General features: G+C 41.8%; 2 protein-coding genes across 2 annotated transcripts; both read left to right on the top strand.

Moving 5' to 3' along the window:
* The first annotated feature begins 215 nt into the window (after positions 1 to 215).
* LOC140065510 (phospholipase A2 inhibitor gamma subunit B-like) lies at positions 216 to 6,498 on the top strand. The gene is made up of 5 exons (XM_072113105.1): positions 216 to 317; positions 1,635 to 1,751; positions 2,649 to 2,792; positions 4,178 to 4,318; positions 4,657 to 6,498. Exons 1-5 carry the CDS (start codon positions 266 to 268, stop codon positions 4,851 to 4,853), a joined length of 651 nt encoding a protein of 216 aa, XP_071969206.1. The 5' UTR covers positions 216 to 265; the 3' UTR covers positions 4,854 to 6,498.
* Positions 6,499 to 9,248: 2,750 nt separating this feature from the next.
* On the top strand, positions 9,249 to 15,519 carry LOC140065509 (phospholipase A2 inhibitor gamma subunit B-like). The gene is made up of 5 exons (XM_072113104.1): positions 9,249 to 9,344; positions 10,656 to 10,772; positions 11,670 to 11,813; positions 13,199 to 13,339; positions 13,678 to 15,519. The coding sequence occupies exons 1-5, from the start codon at positions 9,293 to 9,295 to the stop codon at positions 13,872 to 13,874; spliced, it is 651 nt and encodes a 216-aa protein (XP_071969205.1). The 5' UTR covers positions 9,249 to 9,292; the 3' UTR covers positions 13,875 to 15,519.
* The last annotated feature ends 435 nt before the right edge of the window (positions 15,520 to 15,954 follow it).

Below are 15,954 nucleotides of genomic sequence, written 5' to 3'. Positions count from 1 at the left end.
TAGGTCTTTACATTTTCTGCTTCCCTGTTCTTCAAGTACCTGATAACATGTACTGGACTATAAAAATAAGTCTATACGTCTATAACCTAACCCAATAATAAGGCTATACCTCTATGCCCCACCCACTAATAAACCTAGACCTCTATGCCCCACCCACTAAGAAGCCTATACATCTATGCCCCACCCACTACTAAGATGATACTTAAACACCTCAACCAAGTTCTCCATCACAAGAGAAAACTATCCGGAACTGAACATTCCCACCATGACGTCTCTTCTTGAATTTCTGAGCCTCTTCTCAGCTCTCGCGACAACAAGTAAGTCCTAGAGACAAATTTTCAATTTTCTTTCTTAAGGGAATGTATTTGACTTTACACATAGAACTTTTATAATATTTTGCTTAAATTAAAGATATATTCTCAAGTTTCATATTTATGACACATATAATGGATGTGAGTCCCACTTCTGGATATCCACCGACCCCCTTCATGGGTTGGACTGATTGAAACGTTTGCCAATCATGAGCTGATACTTTTAATGCTATTATGTATATAGGTGCACCAAAAATGGTCTATAGTTTCATCTCTCCGATCGGCTTTGATGGAGAGTGGCTGTGTGTGCATGGCAAACCTGACATCCAATCTGGGCACGGGAAGAGGGTCAGCAGAAGCCCAGAGGTGGATGATGTATCCATCATGTATTTATAACATGCCCATGTAATGCAAGATGAATGTTATATCACCACTCAAGACTTTAAAGTAAGGGTAGCATAACCATATTGTGTATCCTTGGTAGAAGTCCAATTATTTATATATATATATATATATATATATATATATATATATATATATATATATACATGGTTCATAGAAAAAATATGGTGGAAAGTTGTTCTAGTATGAATCACATCAGAAGACAAATTCTTCCCAAAGAGTTGCTGTCTCCATCTATAGGAAAAAAAAAGTTTCATCTCCAGAGGTGACAATCTTTATTTACTGTAAGAACTATGAATCTGTAGGATAGCCGAGCTCAGGAGCAGAGCACAGCAGGAACAGCAGAAAGCTCCTAACAGCAATATAACAATGATCATTCTATTATGATATACACTCACCGGCCACTTTATTAGGTACACCATGCTAGTAACGGGTTGGACCCCCTTTTGCCTTCAGAACTGCCTCAATTCTTCGTGGCATAGATACAACAAGGTGCTGGAAGCTCCTCAGAGATTTTGGTCCATATTGACATGATGGCATCACACAGTTGCCGCAGATTTGTCGGCTGCACATCCATGATGCGAATCTCCCGTTCCACCACATCCCAAAGATGCTCTATTGGATTGAGATCTGGTGACTGTGGAGGCCATTTGTGTCCAGTGACCTCATTGTCATGTTCAAGAAACCAGTCTGAGATGATTCCAGCTTTATGACAGGTGTACCTAATAAAGTGGCCGGTGAGTGTAAAACTGTGTTCCCCCGTTCATCCGTTCCCCCCCAATCCCTATCCTTCACTTTTCCTGGTTGAACTTTATTGACATATGCCTTTTTTTCAACCGTATTAACTATATAACAATGTATTTTGCGTGTACTTGAGCCTGACCTTTCCTCCACAGTAATAGTTCCTATATATATTTCCAGGCTATGCTCTCTCCTGCATATCATGTGGTAACCTGACGTCACCTACATGTACCGGCAGCAGTGTGACATGTCCTTTGGGCTCTATGTGTGCCTCCTCTCTATTAGAATTCACCATTGGTGAGTAATGGATAATATCAAAGTCTTTAGTCATGTAGGTTCTTGGAATTTTCTCTGTGGACCAACTATTCCGGAGCAAGCAAGTCATAACTTCCAGATCTGTATAGTCAGATGGGTGGTGCCATAGCCACCCGCTCCAGCCTAGGAGCACCCATCTGACAGTAGTGATTTATATTGGGTGGTGAGATGTTGCCTCAGATGGGCGGTTCTGGACTGGTGCAGGTAGACTGGCCTCACACATTTGACAGTACCGGTCTTAGAATAATGCCACTAAGAAATAGTGGGGGCTAGAGAGTAAATGAAATCTGGAATTTGGCACTTCTTAAAGGTTTCAAATAGTTGATGTTGAACGAAGTGGGAAAAAGACCTCTTTAAAGGGACACTTACCTATCAATCCAAGCACCATGACTGTGGTATCTTCTTATATTTGTTATCCATGGCCTCCTTCCTTCTAAAATCATCTTTCACAATTATGCTAATGAGGCTACATGATTAGCCTAGCCCCTCCCCTTCCCCCTTCTTCTTCAGCACTTCTGCAGTGAACAGTTCCTGCTGTAATCTCAGTGCTGAGGGAGCAGGGGGAGGGTGAAACAGTGTAACAGACTGTAAAGCTGATTACAAAGGGGCTAGGCTAATCCTATAGCCTCATTAGTATAATTTGATAAGTTGATTTTAGAAGGAAGGAGGTCATGGATAACACATATAAGAAGATACCACAGTCCCGGTGCCTGGATCTATGAGTAATGTCCCTGGTTTATCAGTATGGATTTTGATGGTAGATTTCCTTTAAAAAAATGTATTTGTTTCGTATAGGGGTTGTCTTGGTAAGAATACCCCTGTCATACACCTCACATATGCTCCTTATCTTATTATAATCTCCTTTGTACCTAATTGCAGATGATACAACTTTTAAAAGTTACATCCGGGGATGTTCTATACTAAATAAATGTGACACCTATGAAGTCGCCTACCACCAGTTTAATATGAATGTAGCCACGACATGTTGTTCCACCGATGACTGCACACCGTCCGTTCCTTCATGTAAGTTGGACACTTTGGGGGACAAAGTGTCAATATTTAAAAAGTTTTTAAAAAAAGGCTAGGGAAGCTATCATCTTGTAAACACAATGGGTACACAACTATGAGTCTAGTGAGTTCTTTATAAAGATCCAAAGTATTTGTCCAAGTTTCCCAGGTTTCTGGTGAAGAAGGTACATAAATCTCCCATCCCCAAGTTTCCCTGTTTTCTCAACCCAAAAGTGTTGAGGGCAAGAGGCAGGAGGGGCGTGAATTGAAAAACCAGCATAGACTATAGCAGAAAACTTCCCCAGTTCAGACCTGGCCTTGGGTCTACACTGGTGTAGATTGTGCCCGATCTACCAAGAGGCTTAAGTAGATATGGAGAGAAATTTACGATTGACGATTGTATCCAAGCAATGCTGGATACAATGCAGTAGATTTCTACTTTTACTTGGTGAATGAAAAACCCTAAAACCTTGCTATGGGTTACCCCTATGAACATTATCTCTATATGACCTTTGTGTCAATAATGTAATCACAAATAATCAATGTCATGCGGGCAAAGATATTTCAAACAGACTGGTTTTGCCAATAATCTACCTTTTTTCAGGGCCCCCTCAACTGTGCCAGTTTGTAGGTCGGTCCCATAGTAGAGGTAGGTCTAATAGTAGAATATAGCCTCATAGTAGAGCTGAGACTAGTTGTAGGATCCATAGTATAGACCAGATGTAGGTCCAATAGTAGAGCAGAGACCAACTGTAGGCCCTGTAGTAGAGCAGAGACCAGCTGTAGGTCCCATAGTAGAGCTCAGACCAACTGTAGGTCCCATAGTAGACATTAGACCAACTGAAGGTCCCACAATATAGTATATACCAGCTGTAGGTCCCATAGTAGAGCTGAGACCAGCTGTAGGTCCCATAGTAGACATGAGACCAACTGTGGGTCCCACAATAGAGCAGAGACCAGATGTAGGTCCCATGGTAGAGCTTAGACCAGCTGTAGGTCCCATAGTAGACATGAGACCAACTGTGGGTCCCACAATAGAGCAGAGACCAGCTGTAGGTCCCATAGTAGAGATGAGACCAGCTGTAGGACCTATAGTACAGCAGAGACCAGCTGTAGGTCCCATAGTACAGCAGAGACCAGCTGTAGTTCCCATAGTAAAGCAGAGACCAGCACTTTGGGTCTCCGCCAGGTTGATGTTTCCAAGTGCAGGTTTTGGGAGTGGGGAAAAGCTCTTTCTATAAAGGATTAAGCTCAATCACATATTTCATTTAGGTCCATCAGTTTCTTTGCACTCATGGACAGTATATCCTGCCAATAATCTGCAGTAAGAGCTTCCTGTAATAAATCTGATCTAATCCGGACATTATACAATTCTATTCACCGTTTTCTTTCTATAATAGTTGCACGCAGCACCAACGTGACCAACGGACTGGTGTGTCCATCCTGCATATCTCTTGGCTCCTACACATGTGACTCTCCATATACGGTAGAGTGCAGAGGAAGCGAGGACCGGTGTCTCTTCACTTCATTAGAAATAAAAGGTAATTCTGATAATCAAATATTAAACTCTTATAAATCCAAAAATGGCAACTCCCCCCATTATGCCAAGAGGGTGGGGAGGTGTAGGGTAGGCTGTCCCAATTTCTCCCAAATCTGGGGCAGGTTATAGCGCAACTCTACAGCTAAAGGAATTACATGGCCTCTTGTTATAATTTGGGGGTTGGGGGGACATCAAGCCCAATAGGACTGCTTCCTAAATTTCCTCCGATATGCCATGGCCTTTGGTGGGCACAGGCAGCACCTGCACTGGAGAGATCAAAGCATAGAGACACTTATAAGTGGGATTGTACTGACTTACCTACCCGTGATATTGTTGCAGGAGATAAAGGTTCAATTATAGCTTCCAGTCGATCGTGCACAACGCAAAGTGTCTGTGACCTCATCCACAACTACAACAGCGAAGCAGAAGTAACGGATAAAATCACGTATGAGTGCACCAATGGTGCCACAAGTGTCCAGGCGGTTTTCCTACCTGCAGCCGTCACGTGTCTTCTGATGCTTAAGTGGCTCTTCTAGAAGATGTTTCAGTTTAAGTGACCAAGGATAATGTCCCCGTCACATAATTCCAGATTGTTTTCCAGCTATTATCCAGATATGAAATGAATCAATGTACTGTATGTATCAAAGCCTCGTGGGATCTTCTTTGTATCTGTGAAGCCAGAACACATAAAGCAATGTAGGGCTGTAACGTTTGGAAGGGCCGTTACTAATAGTGGGGAAGGCAGGAGGGTGCACACCTTGTAGGCACAACAACAGCAAAGGCTGGTATGATGTTATGTGATGGTTGCTGTGTCTCCTGTGTTCCGGTTAGTAAAACCAGTAGGGGATATGACGTGTAAGGGGTTAAAAATAAGGTAGAAGTTGATACACTACCAACTAGTCGGAAAGAGTTGGTAAAACTTTTGATTTTATTATAAAATGTTGACAATGTGTTTCACAAGATGTTCTGAAATGCTCCCTTCTTCAGGTACAATTTATACAGAGCGACATTAGAAATACTACACACATCAGAGATACTACACATCAGAGATGCTACACACATCAGAGATGCTACACACATCAGAGATACTACACACATCAGAGATACTACACACATCAGAGATACTACACACATCAGAGATACTACACACATCAGAGATGCTACGCACATCAGAGATACTACACATATCAGAGATACTTTACACATCAGAGATACTGTACACATCAGATATACTACACACATCAGAGATACTACACACATCAGATACTATATAATACACACATCAGAGATACTACACACATCAAATACTGTATACTACACACATCAGATATACTACACACATCAGATACTGTATACTACACACATCAGAGATACTACACACATCAGATACTGTATACTACACACATCAGAGATACTACACACATCAGATACTGTATACTACACACATCAGAGATACTACACACATCAGATACTGTATACTACACACATCAGAGATACTACACACATCAGATACTGTATACTACATACATCAGAGATACTACACACATCAGAGATACTACACACATCAGAGATACTGTTGCTCTTTATATACTTGTAAGAAGAAGTAAAGACTTCACTTCTGAAACGCGTTGTCTACATTTTAAAATAAAATTAAGAAAACTGTTTTAACAACTCACTCCGACTCGATGTTGATTGTTTTCATCCTTTCCATTATATCCCTGTATCCGGATACATCTCTATCCCTCTCTGTATATTTATTATCTCTCACTACTTTAAAGAAGGTCTCCGCTATTTTCTTCCCGACGCTCTACAGCTGCAGCCAACCTCTAGTGACCGGTTATGTCCACTGCTTGTTATGGTCAGTGTCCTACAATCTCAATCCTTTGACCATATGACTATTTTGAAGCTTCTTCTGGGACCCAACCGATCGGCTCCTGATGCTGGGACCCCAATGATCCTGTGCTACTGCTGGGGCTCCAATGATTGGCTGTAATACAAGGAGGGAGACTCTGCAGCGCCTCTACAGGAGTAATGAGGAATGGACTCTGTATGTAACAAGAGGACTGGACGTTCCTCCAGAGACACCACGCGCATCTATGAGCCTCATTATAACCATGTAAATTCATGACTATGATATATAACCTTGTACACCAAGATTATACGGCACATTAAAAAACTATTTGTTCCCACAAGATTTCTTTGTATTTTGTTCACTTGTAAATAATTGAAAAGGTTTGATTCCAGACTCCTTTTATTGCCCTGCAGTTCTGGATGGTCCTACATGATCCGGCCTTTGATCAGACCTCTGGTGAACTGATAAAGTGGGGTCAAAAATGTTCTCCTCACTGGATCTCATTACAAGTTTTTGGAATTTTCAGGCTGAGAGTGTGAATGTGTCTGACTTTATTTCTGATTTTTCTGATGTGTTTGATAAAGTTTTGTCTGACATCTTACCCCGCATAGGCCCTACATCTGTTGGATTAATATAGGTAGGATTTTTAATCTATCCCGTCCTGAGCTTGAGGCTGTGTGGGAGAACATTTCAAAAAAATTGGGGCAGGGTTTTTTTTAGGTAAAAAACATGGTGGCCTTAGGTCGTGTATTGACTATCTTGAGCTCAGTAACATTACTGTAAATAAAACAAGATCCTCTCCCATTGATTTCGACTTGATCCCGTCTTTTTCAATCAAGATAATCTGTGCCGGTTGGTTCTCCAAGATCGAACTCTGTGGGCAGGGCCAGATTAAGGTTGGTGGGGGCCCCTGGGCAAAAATCTGGTGGGGTCACCATTGAATGTAGTCCAGACAGAGAACAGCAATCACTATATACAGCCCCCCAGCAATAACTATATACAGCTCCCCAGTTATCACTATATACAGCTCCCCCAGCAATCACTATATACAGCTCCCCCAGCAATCACTGTATACAGCTCCCCAGCAATAACTATATACAGCTCCCCAGTTATCACTATATACAGCCCCCAGCAATCACTATATACAGCTTCCTAGCAATAACTATATACAGCTCCCCCAGCAATCACTATATACAGCTTCCCAGCAATCACTGTATACAGCTCCCCCAGTAATCACTATATACAGCCCCATGAAAATAGAAGAGAAGGCAGCAGCACTCCGTTGTCCTCGTCCAAGATATGTTTATTCACATGTGGATACAAAGCTTTGCTTTGCTTTGTATCCACATGTGAATAAACATATCTTGGACGAGGACAACGGAGTGCTGCTGCCTTCTCTTCTATTTTCATGCCACTGGGTCTTGGGTCAGACCAACGCAGTCAGCACCCACACGGATTGAATCCCTTGCTGTTTCTCACAGTGCTGCCTACCTGTATTACACTTGCTATATACAGCCCCAAATACTCACTTTGTACAGCCCCCCAGTAATCACTATATACTGAACCCTAACAATAACTATATACAACTCCCAGTACATATCGCCCCACCAGCAATCACTGTATACAGCCCACAGTTATCACTATATACGCACCCCTGCAATCACTATATACAGCCCCCAGTAATCACTATATACAGCCCCCAGCAATTACTATACACAGCCCCCTAGTAATCACTATATACAGCCCCCCAGAAATCACTATTTACAACCCCCCCCCAGCAATAACTAAATAAAGCCCTCTCAGCAATAACTGTATGTAGCTTCCCAAGCAATAACCATAAACAGCCCCAAATAATCACTATACACAGCTCCACCAGCAATAAACAAATACTGCCACCAGCAATCACTATATACAGCTCCCCCAGCAACCACTCAACCACTGTATACAGCTCCCCCAGCAATCACTATATACATTTTACTGGGTCAAAGTGTCTGTTTTGAGTCCAAAAATATCTTTCCTAGGTGAAATCCTCATTCCGGAGGCTTTTTGTATGGATTCAATCAAGGTCACGGCCATCGAGAACTGGGAAGGTCCCACTAATCTGAAAGCCGTGTAATAATTTTTGGGTTTTTCAAAACATTTCTAAAAATAATCTTTGTACTGGCCAAGCCACTGACATATCTTACTGGGAGAGGCGATGGTTACACAGTTACACATAGAGTTAAAGAAAATCTTTATCAAAGTACCAGTCTTGATTTTATCTGATTTGAATTGACCTTTCATAGTAGAGGTTGATGACTCAGAGTTTGGAGTGAGGGTTATTTTGTACCAGGGACCTGATTCTTACCACCCAAGCACCCTGTAGCCTGTTTCTCTACAAAGTTATCCTCAAAGAGCAATTATGATAAGCAAGATAAGATAAGATAATTTTTTATAAGTCCCATGGTGGGGAAATTCACAGCATAACAGCAGCAGAGAGAAAGAGAGTACAGTACAAACAATCATAGATTCATAGTTTTTACGGTCGAAAAAAGACACACGGGATTTAGGGGAAACAATCCTATATAACATAACCATCAATGTTATTTAGGTGTAAAAAGGCATCTAGACCCTTCTTGAAGCTCTCTGCTGTCCCTGCTGTGACCAGCGCCTGAGCTCGGCTATTCCACAGATTGACAGTTCTCATAGTAAAAAAGTCCCGTCGCCTCTGGTGATTGAAGGAAATCTACCATTGTAAAATGGTCATTCTGACCTAAATATACCGTTACACAGCGCTAGGTAAGCCGATGCTGGAGGTGGTCGTGATATGGCATGGAAATCCGCAGTTGCTATGAAAAATAGATTTATCAATAGGCATTGACACAAGCCTCTTGGCGCTCGGCCCCATTCATAACAATGCATGCGCCTTGCATGCTTGAAACGTCTCGCTCCCGAAAGCCGTTGACATCACCGAGCTCTTGGGAGCATTGGCACCTGCGCACTGTATCTTCATTATATGCGGCCATGCAAAATGAAGATACACCGGTCCATTTTTTAAAATTCCGCCTTTTTTTCCGAATCCGCCTGGTTTCAACCAAGTTCTCCATCACAAGAGAAAACTATCCGGAACTGAACATTCCCACCATGACGTCTCTTCTTGAATTTCTGAGCCTCTTCTCAGCTCTCGCGACAACAAGTAAGTCCTAGAGACAAATTTTCAATTTTCTTTCTTAAGGGAATGTATTTGACTTTACACATAGAACTTTTATAATATTTTGCTTAAATTAAAGATATATTCTCAAGTTTCATATTTATGACACATATAATGGATGTGAGTCCCACTTCTGGATATCCACCGACCCCCTTCATGGGTTGGACTGATTGAAACGTTTGCCAATCATGAGCTGATACTTTTAATGCTATTATGTATATAGGTGCACCAAAAATGGTCTATAGTTTCATCTCTCCGATCGGCTTTGATGGAGAGTGGCTGTGTGTGCATGGCAAACCTGACATCCAATCTGGGCACGGGAAGAGGGTCAGCAGAAGCCCAGAGGTGGATGATGTATCCATCATGTATTTATAACATGCCCATGTAATGCAAGATGAATGTTATATCACCACTCAAGACTTTAAAGTAAGGGTAGCATAACCATATTGTGTATCCTTGGTAGAAGTCCAATTATTTATATATATATATATATATATATATATATATATATATATATATACATGGTTCATAGAAAAAATATGGTGGAAAGTTGTTCTAGTATGAATCACATCAGAAGACAAATTCTTCCCAAAGAGTTGCTGTCTCCATCTATAGGAAAAAAAAAGTTTCATCTCCAGAGGTGACAATCTTTATTTACTGTAAGAACTATGAATCTGTAGGATAGCCGAGCTCAGGAGCAGAGCACAGCAGGAACAGCAGAAAGCTCCTAACAGCAATATAACAATGATCATTCTATTATGATATACACTCACCGGCCACTTTATTAGGTACACCATGCTAGTAACGGGTTGGACCCCCTTTTGCCTTCAGAACTGCCTCAATTCTTCGTGGCATAGATACAACAAGGTGCTGGAAGCTCCTCAGAGATTTTGGTCCATATTGACATGATGGCATCACACAGTTGCCGCAGATTTGTCGGCTGCACATCCATGATGCGAATCTCCCGTTCCACCACATCCCAAAGATGCTCTATTGGATTGAGATCTGGTGACTGTGGAGGCCATTTGTGTCCAGTGACCTCATTGTCATGTTCAAGAAACCAGTCTGAGATGATTCCAGCTTTATGACAGGTGTACCTAATAAAGTGGCCGGTGAGTGTAAAACTGTGTTCCCCCGTTCATCCGTTCCCCCCCAATCCCTATCCTTCACTTTTCCTGGTTGAACTTTATTGACATATGCCTTTTTTTCAACCGTATTAACTATATAACAATGTATTTTGCGTGTACTTGAGCCTGACCTTTCCTCCACAGTAATAGTTCCTATATATATTTCCAGGCTATGCTCTCTCCTGCATATCATGTGGTAACCTGACGTCACCTACATGTACCGGCAGCAGTGTGACATGTCCTTTGGGCTCTATGTGTGCCTCCTCTCTATTAGAATTCACCATTGGTGAGTAATGGATAATATCAAAGTCTTTAGTCATGTAGGTTCTTGGAATTTTCTCTGTGGACCAACTATTCCGGAGCAAGCAAGTCATAACTTCCAGATCTGTATAGTCAGATGGGTGGTGCCATAGCCACCCGCTCCAGCCTAGGAGCACCCATCTGACAGTAGTGATTTATATTGGGTGGTGAGATGTTGCCTCAGATGGGCGGTTCTGGACTGGTGCAGGTAGACTGGCCTCACACATTTGACAGTACCGGTCTTAGAATAATGCCACTAAGAAATAGTGGGGGCTAGAGAGTAAATGAAATCTGGAATTTGGCACTTCTTAAAGGTTTCAAATAGTTGATGTTGAACGAAGTGGGAAAAAGACCTCTTTAAAGGGACACTTACCTATCAATCCAAGCACCATGACTGTGGTATCTTCTTATATTTGTTATCCATGGCCTCCTTCCTTCTAAAATCATCTTTCACAATTATGCTAATGAGGCTACATGATTAGCCTAGCCCCTCCCCTTCCCCCTTCTTCTTCAGCACTTCTGCAGTGAACAGTTCCTGCTGTAATCTCAGTGCTGAGGGAGCAGGGGGAGGGTGAAACAGTGTAACAGACTGTAAAGCTGATTACAAAGGGGCTAGGCTAATCCTATAGCCTCATTAGTATAATTTGATAAGTTGATTTTAGAAGGAAGGAGGTCATGGATAACACATATAAGAAGATACCACAGTCCCGGTGCCTGGATCTATGAGTAATGTCCCTGGTTTATCAGTATGGATTTTGATGGTAGATTTCCTTTAAAAAAATGTATTTGTTTCGTATAGGGGTTGTCTTGGTAAGAATACCCCTGTCATACACCTCACATATGCTCCTTATCTTATTATAATCTCCTTTGTACCTAATTGCAGATGATACAACTTTTAAAAGTTACATCCGGGGATGTTCTATACTAAATAAATGTGACACCTATGAAGTCGCCTACCACCAGTTTAATATGAATGTAGCCACGACATGTTGTTCCACCGATGACTGCACACCGTCCGTTCCTTCATGTAAGTTGGACACTTTGGGGGACAAAGTGTCAATATTTAAAAAGTTTTTAAAAAAAGGCTAGGGAAGCTATCATCTTGTAAACACAATGGGTACACAACTATGAGTCTAGTGAGTTCTTTATAAAGATCCAAAGTATTTGTCCAAGTTTCCCAGGTTTCTGGTGAAGAAGGTACATAAATCTCCCATCCCCAAGTTTCCCTGTTTTCTCAACCCAAAAGTGTTGAGGGCAAGAGGCAGGAGGGGCGTGAATTGAAAAACCAGCATAGACTATAGCAGAAAACTTCCCCAGTTCAGACCTGGCCTTGGGTCTACACTGGTGTAGATTGTGCCCGATCTACCAAGAGGCTTAAGTAGATATGGAGAGAAATTTACGATTGACGATTGTATCCAAGCAATGCTGGATACAATGCAGTAGATTTCTACTTTTACTTGGTGAATGAAAAACCCTAAAACCTTGCTATGGGTTACCCCTATGAACATTATCTCTATATGACCTTTGTGTCAATAATGTAATCACAAATAATCAATGTCATGCGGGCAAAGATATTTCAAACAGACTGGTTTTGCCAATAATCTACCTTTTTTCAGGGCCCCCTCAACTGTGCCAGTTTGTAGGTCGGTCCCATAGTAGAGGTAGGTCTAATAGTAGAATATAGCCTCATAGTAGAGCTGAGACTAGTTGTAGGATCCATAGTATAGACCAGATGTAGGTCCAATAGTAGAGCAGAGACCAACTGTAGGCCCTGTAGTAGAGCAGAGACCAGCTGTAGGTCCCATAGTAGAGCTCAGACCAACTGTAGGTCCCATAGTAGACATTAGACCAACTGAAGGTCCCACAATATAGTATATACCAGCTGTAGGTCCCATAGTAGAGCTGAGACCAGCTGTAGGTCCCATAGTAGACATGAGACCAACTGTGGGTCCCACAATAGAGCAGAGACCAGATGTAGGTCCCATGGTAGAGCTTAGACCAGCTGTAGGTCCCATAGTAGACATGAGACCAACTGTGGGTCCCACAATAGAGCAGAGACCAGCTGTAGGTCCCATAGTAGAGATGAGACCAGCTGTAGGACCTATAGTACAGCAGAGACCAGCTGTAGGTCCCATAGTACAGCAGAGACCAGCTGTAGTTCCCATAGTAAAGCAGAGACCAGCACTTTGGGTCTCCGCCAGGTTGATGTTTCCAAGTGCAGGTTTTGGGAGTGGGGAAAAGCTCTTTCTATAAAGGATTAAGCTCAATCACATATTTCATTTAGGTCCATCAGTTTCTTTGCACTCATGGACAGTATATCCTGCCAATAATCTGCAGTAAGAGCTTCCTGTAATAAATCTGATCTAATCCGGACATTATACAATTCTATTCACCGTTTTCTTTCTATAATAGTTGCACGCAGCACCAACGTGACCAACGGACTGGTGTGTCCATCCTGCATATCTCTTGGCTCCTACACATGTGACTCTCCATATACGGTAGAGTGCAGAGGAAGCGAGGACCGGTGTCTCTTCACTTCATTAGAAATAAAAGGTAATTCTGATAATCAAATATTAAACTCTTATAAATCCAAAAATGGCAACTCCCCCCATTATGCCAAGAGGGTGGGGAGGTGTAGGGTAGGCTGTCCCAATTTCTCCCAAATCTGGGGCAGGTTATAGCGCAACTCTACAGCTAAAGGAATTACATGGCCTCTTGTTATAATTTGGGGGTTGGGGGGACATCAAGCCCAATAGGACTGCTTCCTAAATTTCCTCCGATATGCCATGGCCTTTGGTGGGCACAGGCAGCACCTGCACTGGAGAGATCAAAGCATAGAGACACTTATAAGTGGGATTGTACTGACTTACCTACCCGTGATATTGTTGCAGGAGATAAAGGTTCAATTATAGCTTCCAGTCGATCGTGCACAACGCAAAGTGTCTGTGACCTCATCCACAACTACAACAGCGAAGCAGAAGTAACGGATAAAATCACGTATGAGTGCACCAATGGTGCCACAAGTGTCCAGGCGGTTTTCCTACCTGCAGCCGTCACGTGTCTTCTGATGCTTAAGTGGCTCTTCTAGAAGATGTTTCAGTTTAAGTGACCAAGGATAATGTCCCCGTCACATAATTCCAGATTGTTTTCCAGCTATTATCCAGATATGAAATGAATCAATGTACTGTATGTATCAAAGCCTCGTGGGATCTTCTTTGTATCTGTGAAGCCAGAACACATAAAGCAATGTAGGGCTGTAACGTTTGGAAGGGCCGTTACTAATAGTGGGGAAGGCAGGAGGGTGCACACCTTGTAGGCACAACAACAGCAAAGGCTGGTATGATGTTATGTGATGGTTGCTGTGTCTCCTGTGTTCCGGTTAGTAAAACCAGTAGGGGATATGACGTGTAAGGGGTTAAAAATAAGGTAGAAGTTGATACACTACCAACTAGTCGGAAAGAGTTGGTAAAACTTTTGATTTTATTATAAAATGTTGACAATGTGTTTCACAAGATGTTCTGAAATGCTCCCTTCTTCAGGTACAATTTATACAGAGCGACATTAGAAATACTACACACATCAGAGATACTACACATCAGAGATGCTACACACATCAGAGATGCTACACACATCAGAGATACTACACACATCAGAGATACTACACACATCAGAGATACTACACACATCAGAGATACTACACACATCAGAGATGCTACGCACATCAGAGATACTACACACATCAGAGATACTTTACACATCAGAGATACTGTACACATCAGATATACTACACACATCAGAGATACTACACACATCAGATACTATATAATACACACATCAGAGATACTACACACATCAAATACTGTATACTACACACATCAGATATACTACACACATCAGATACTGTATACTACACACATCAGAGATACTACACACATCAGATACTGTATACTACACACATCAGAGATACTACACACATCAGATACTGTATACTACACACATCAGAGATACTACACACATCAGATACTGTATACTACACACATCAGAGATACTACACACATCAGATACTGTATACTACATACATCAGAGATACTACACACATCAGAGATACTACACACATCAGAGATACTGTTGCTCTTTATATACTTGTAAGAAGAAGTAAAGACTTCACTTCTGAAACGCGTTGTCTACATTTTAAAATAAAATTAAGAAAACTGTTTTAACAACTCACTCCGACTCGATGTTGATTGTTTTCATCCTTTCCATTATATCCCTGTATCCGGATACATCTCTATCCCTCTCTGTATATTTATTATCTCTCACTACTTTAAAGAAGGTCTCCGCTATTTTCTTCCCGACGCTCTACAGCTGCAGCCAACCTCTAGTGACCGGTTATGTCCACTGCTTGTTATGGTCAGTGTCCTACAATCTCAATCCTTTGACCATATGACTATTTTGAAGCTTCTTCTGGGACCCAACCGATCGGCTCCTGATGCTGGGACCCCAATGATCCTGTGCTACTGCTGGGGCTCCAATGATTGGCTGTAATACAAGGAGGGAGACTCTGCAGCGCCTCTACAGGAGTAATGAGGAATGGACTCTGTATGTAACAAGAGGACTGGACGTTCCTCCAGAGACACCACGCGCATCTATGAGCCTCATTATAACCATGTAAATTCATGACTATGATATATAACCTTGTACACCAAGATTATACGGCACATTAAAAAACTATTTGTTCCCACAAGATTTCTTTGTATTTTGTTCACTTGTAAATAATTGAAAAGGTTTGATTCCAGACTCCTTTTATTGCCCTGCAGTTCTGGATGGTCCTACATGATCCGGCCTTTGATCAGACCTCTGGTGAACTGATAAAGTGGGGTCAAAAATGTTCTCCTCACTGGATCTCATTACAAGTTTTTGGAATTTTCAGGCTGAGAGTGTGAATGTGTCTGACTTTATTTCTGATTTTTCTGATGTGTTTGATAAAGTTTTGTCTGACATCTTACCCCGCATAGGCCCTACATCTGTTGGATTAATATAGGTAGGATTTTTAATCTATCCCGTCCTGAGCTTGAGGCTGTGTGGGAGAACATTTCAAAAAAATTGGGGCAGGGTTTTTTTTAGGTAAAAAACATGGTGGCCTTAGGTCGTGTATTGACTATCTTGAG

The sequence above is a fragment of the Engystomops pustulosus genome, chromosome 6 (assembly GCF_040894005.1).
Source record: "Engystomops pustulosus chromosome 6, aEngPut4.maternal, whole genome shotgun sequence".
NCBI lineage: Eukaryota > Metazoa > Chordata > Amphibia > Anura > Leptodactylidae > Engystomops > Engystomops pustulosus.
This window is presented reverse-complemented; position numbering and strand designations above follow the sequence as displayed.

Coding starts and splice junctions, on each gene's coding strand:
- LOC140065510 (XM_072113105.1), top strand. CDS start 266: ATGACGTCTCTTCTTGAATTTCTGAGCCTCTTCTCAGCTCTCGCGACA. Junction 1,752..2,648: donor TCTATTAGAATTCACCATTG/GTGAGTAATGGA, acceptor ACCTAATTGCAG/ATGATACAACTTTTAAAAGT. Junction 2,793..4,177: donor CACACCGTCCGTTCCTTCAT/GTAAGTTGGACA, acceptor TTTCTATAATAG/TTGCACGCAGCACCAACGTG.
- LOC140065509 (XM_072113104.1), top strand. CDS start 9,293: ATGACGTCTCTTCTTGAATTTCTGAGCCTCTTCTCAGCTCTCGCGACA. Junction 11,814..13,198: donor CACACCGTCCGTTCCTTCAT/GTAAGTTGGACA, acceptor TTTCTATAATAG/TTGCACGCAGCACCAACGTG. Junction 13,340..13,677: donor CACTTCATTAGAAATAAAAG/GTAATTCTGATA, acceptor ATATTGTTGCAG/GAGATAAAGGTTCAATTATA.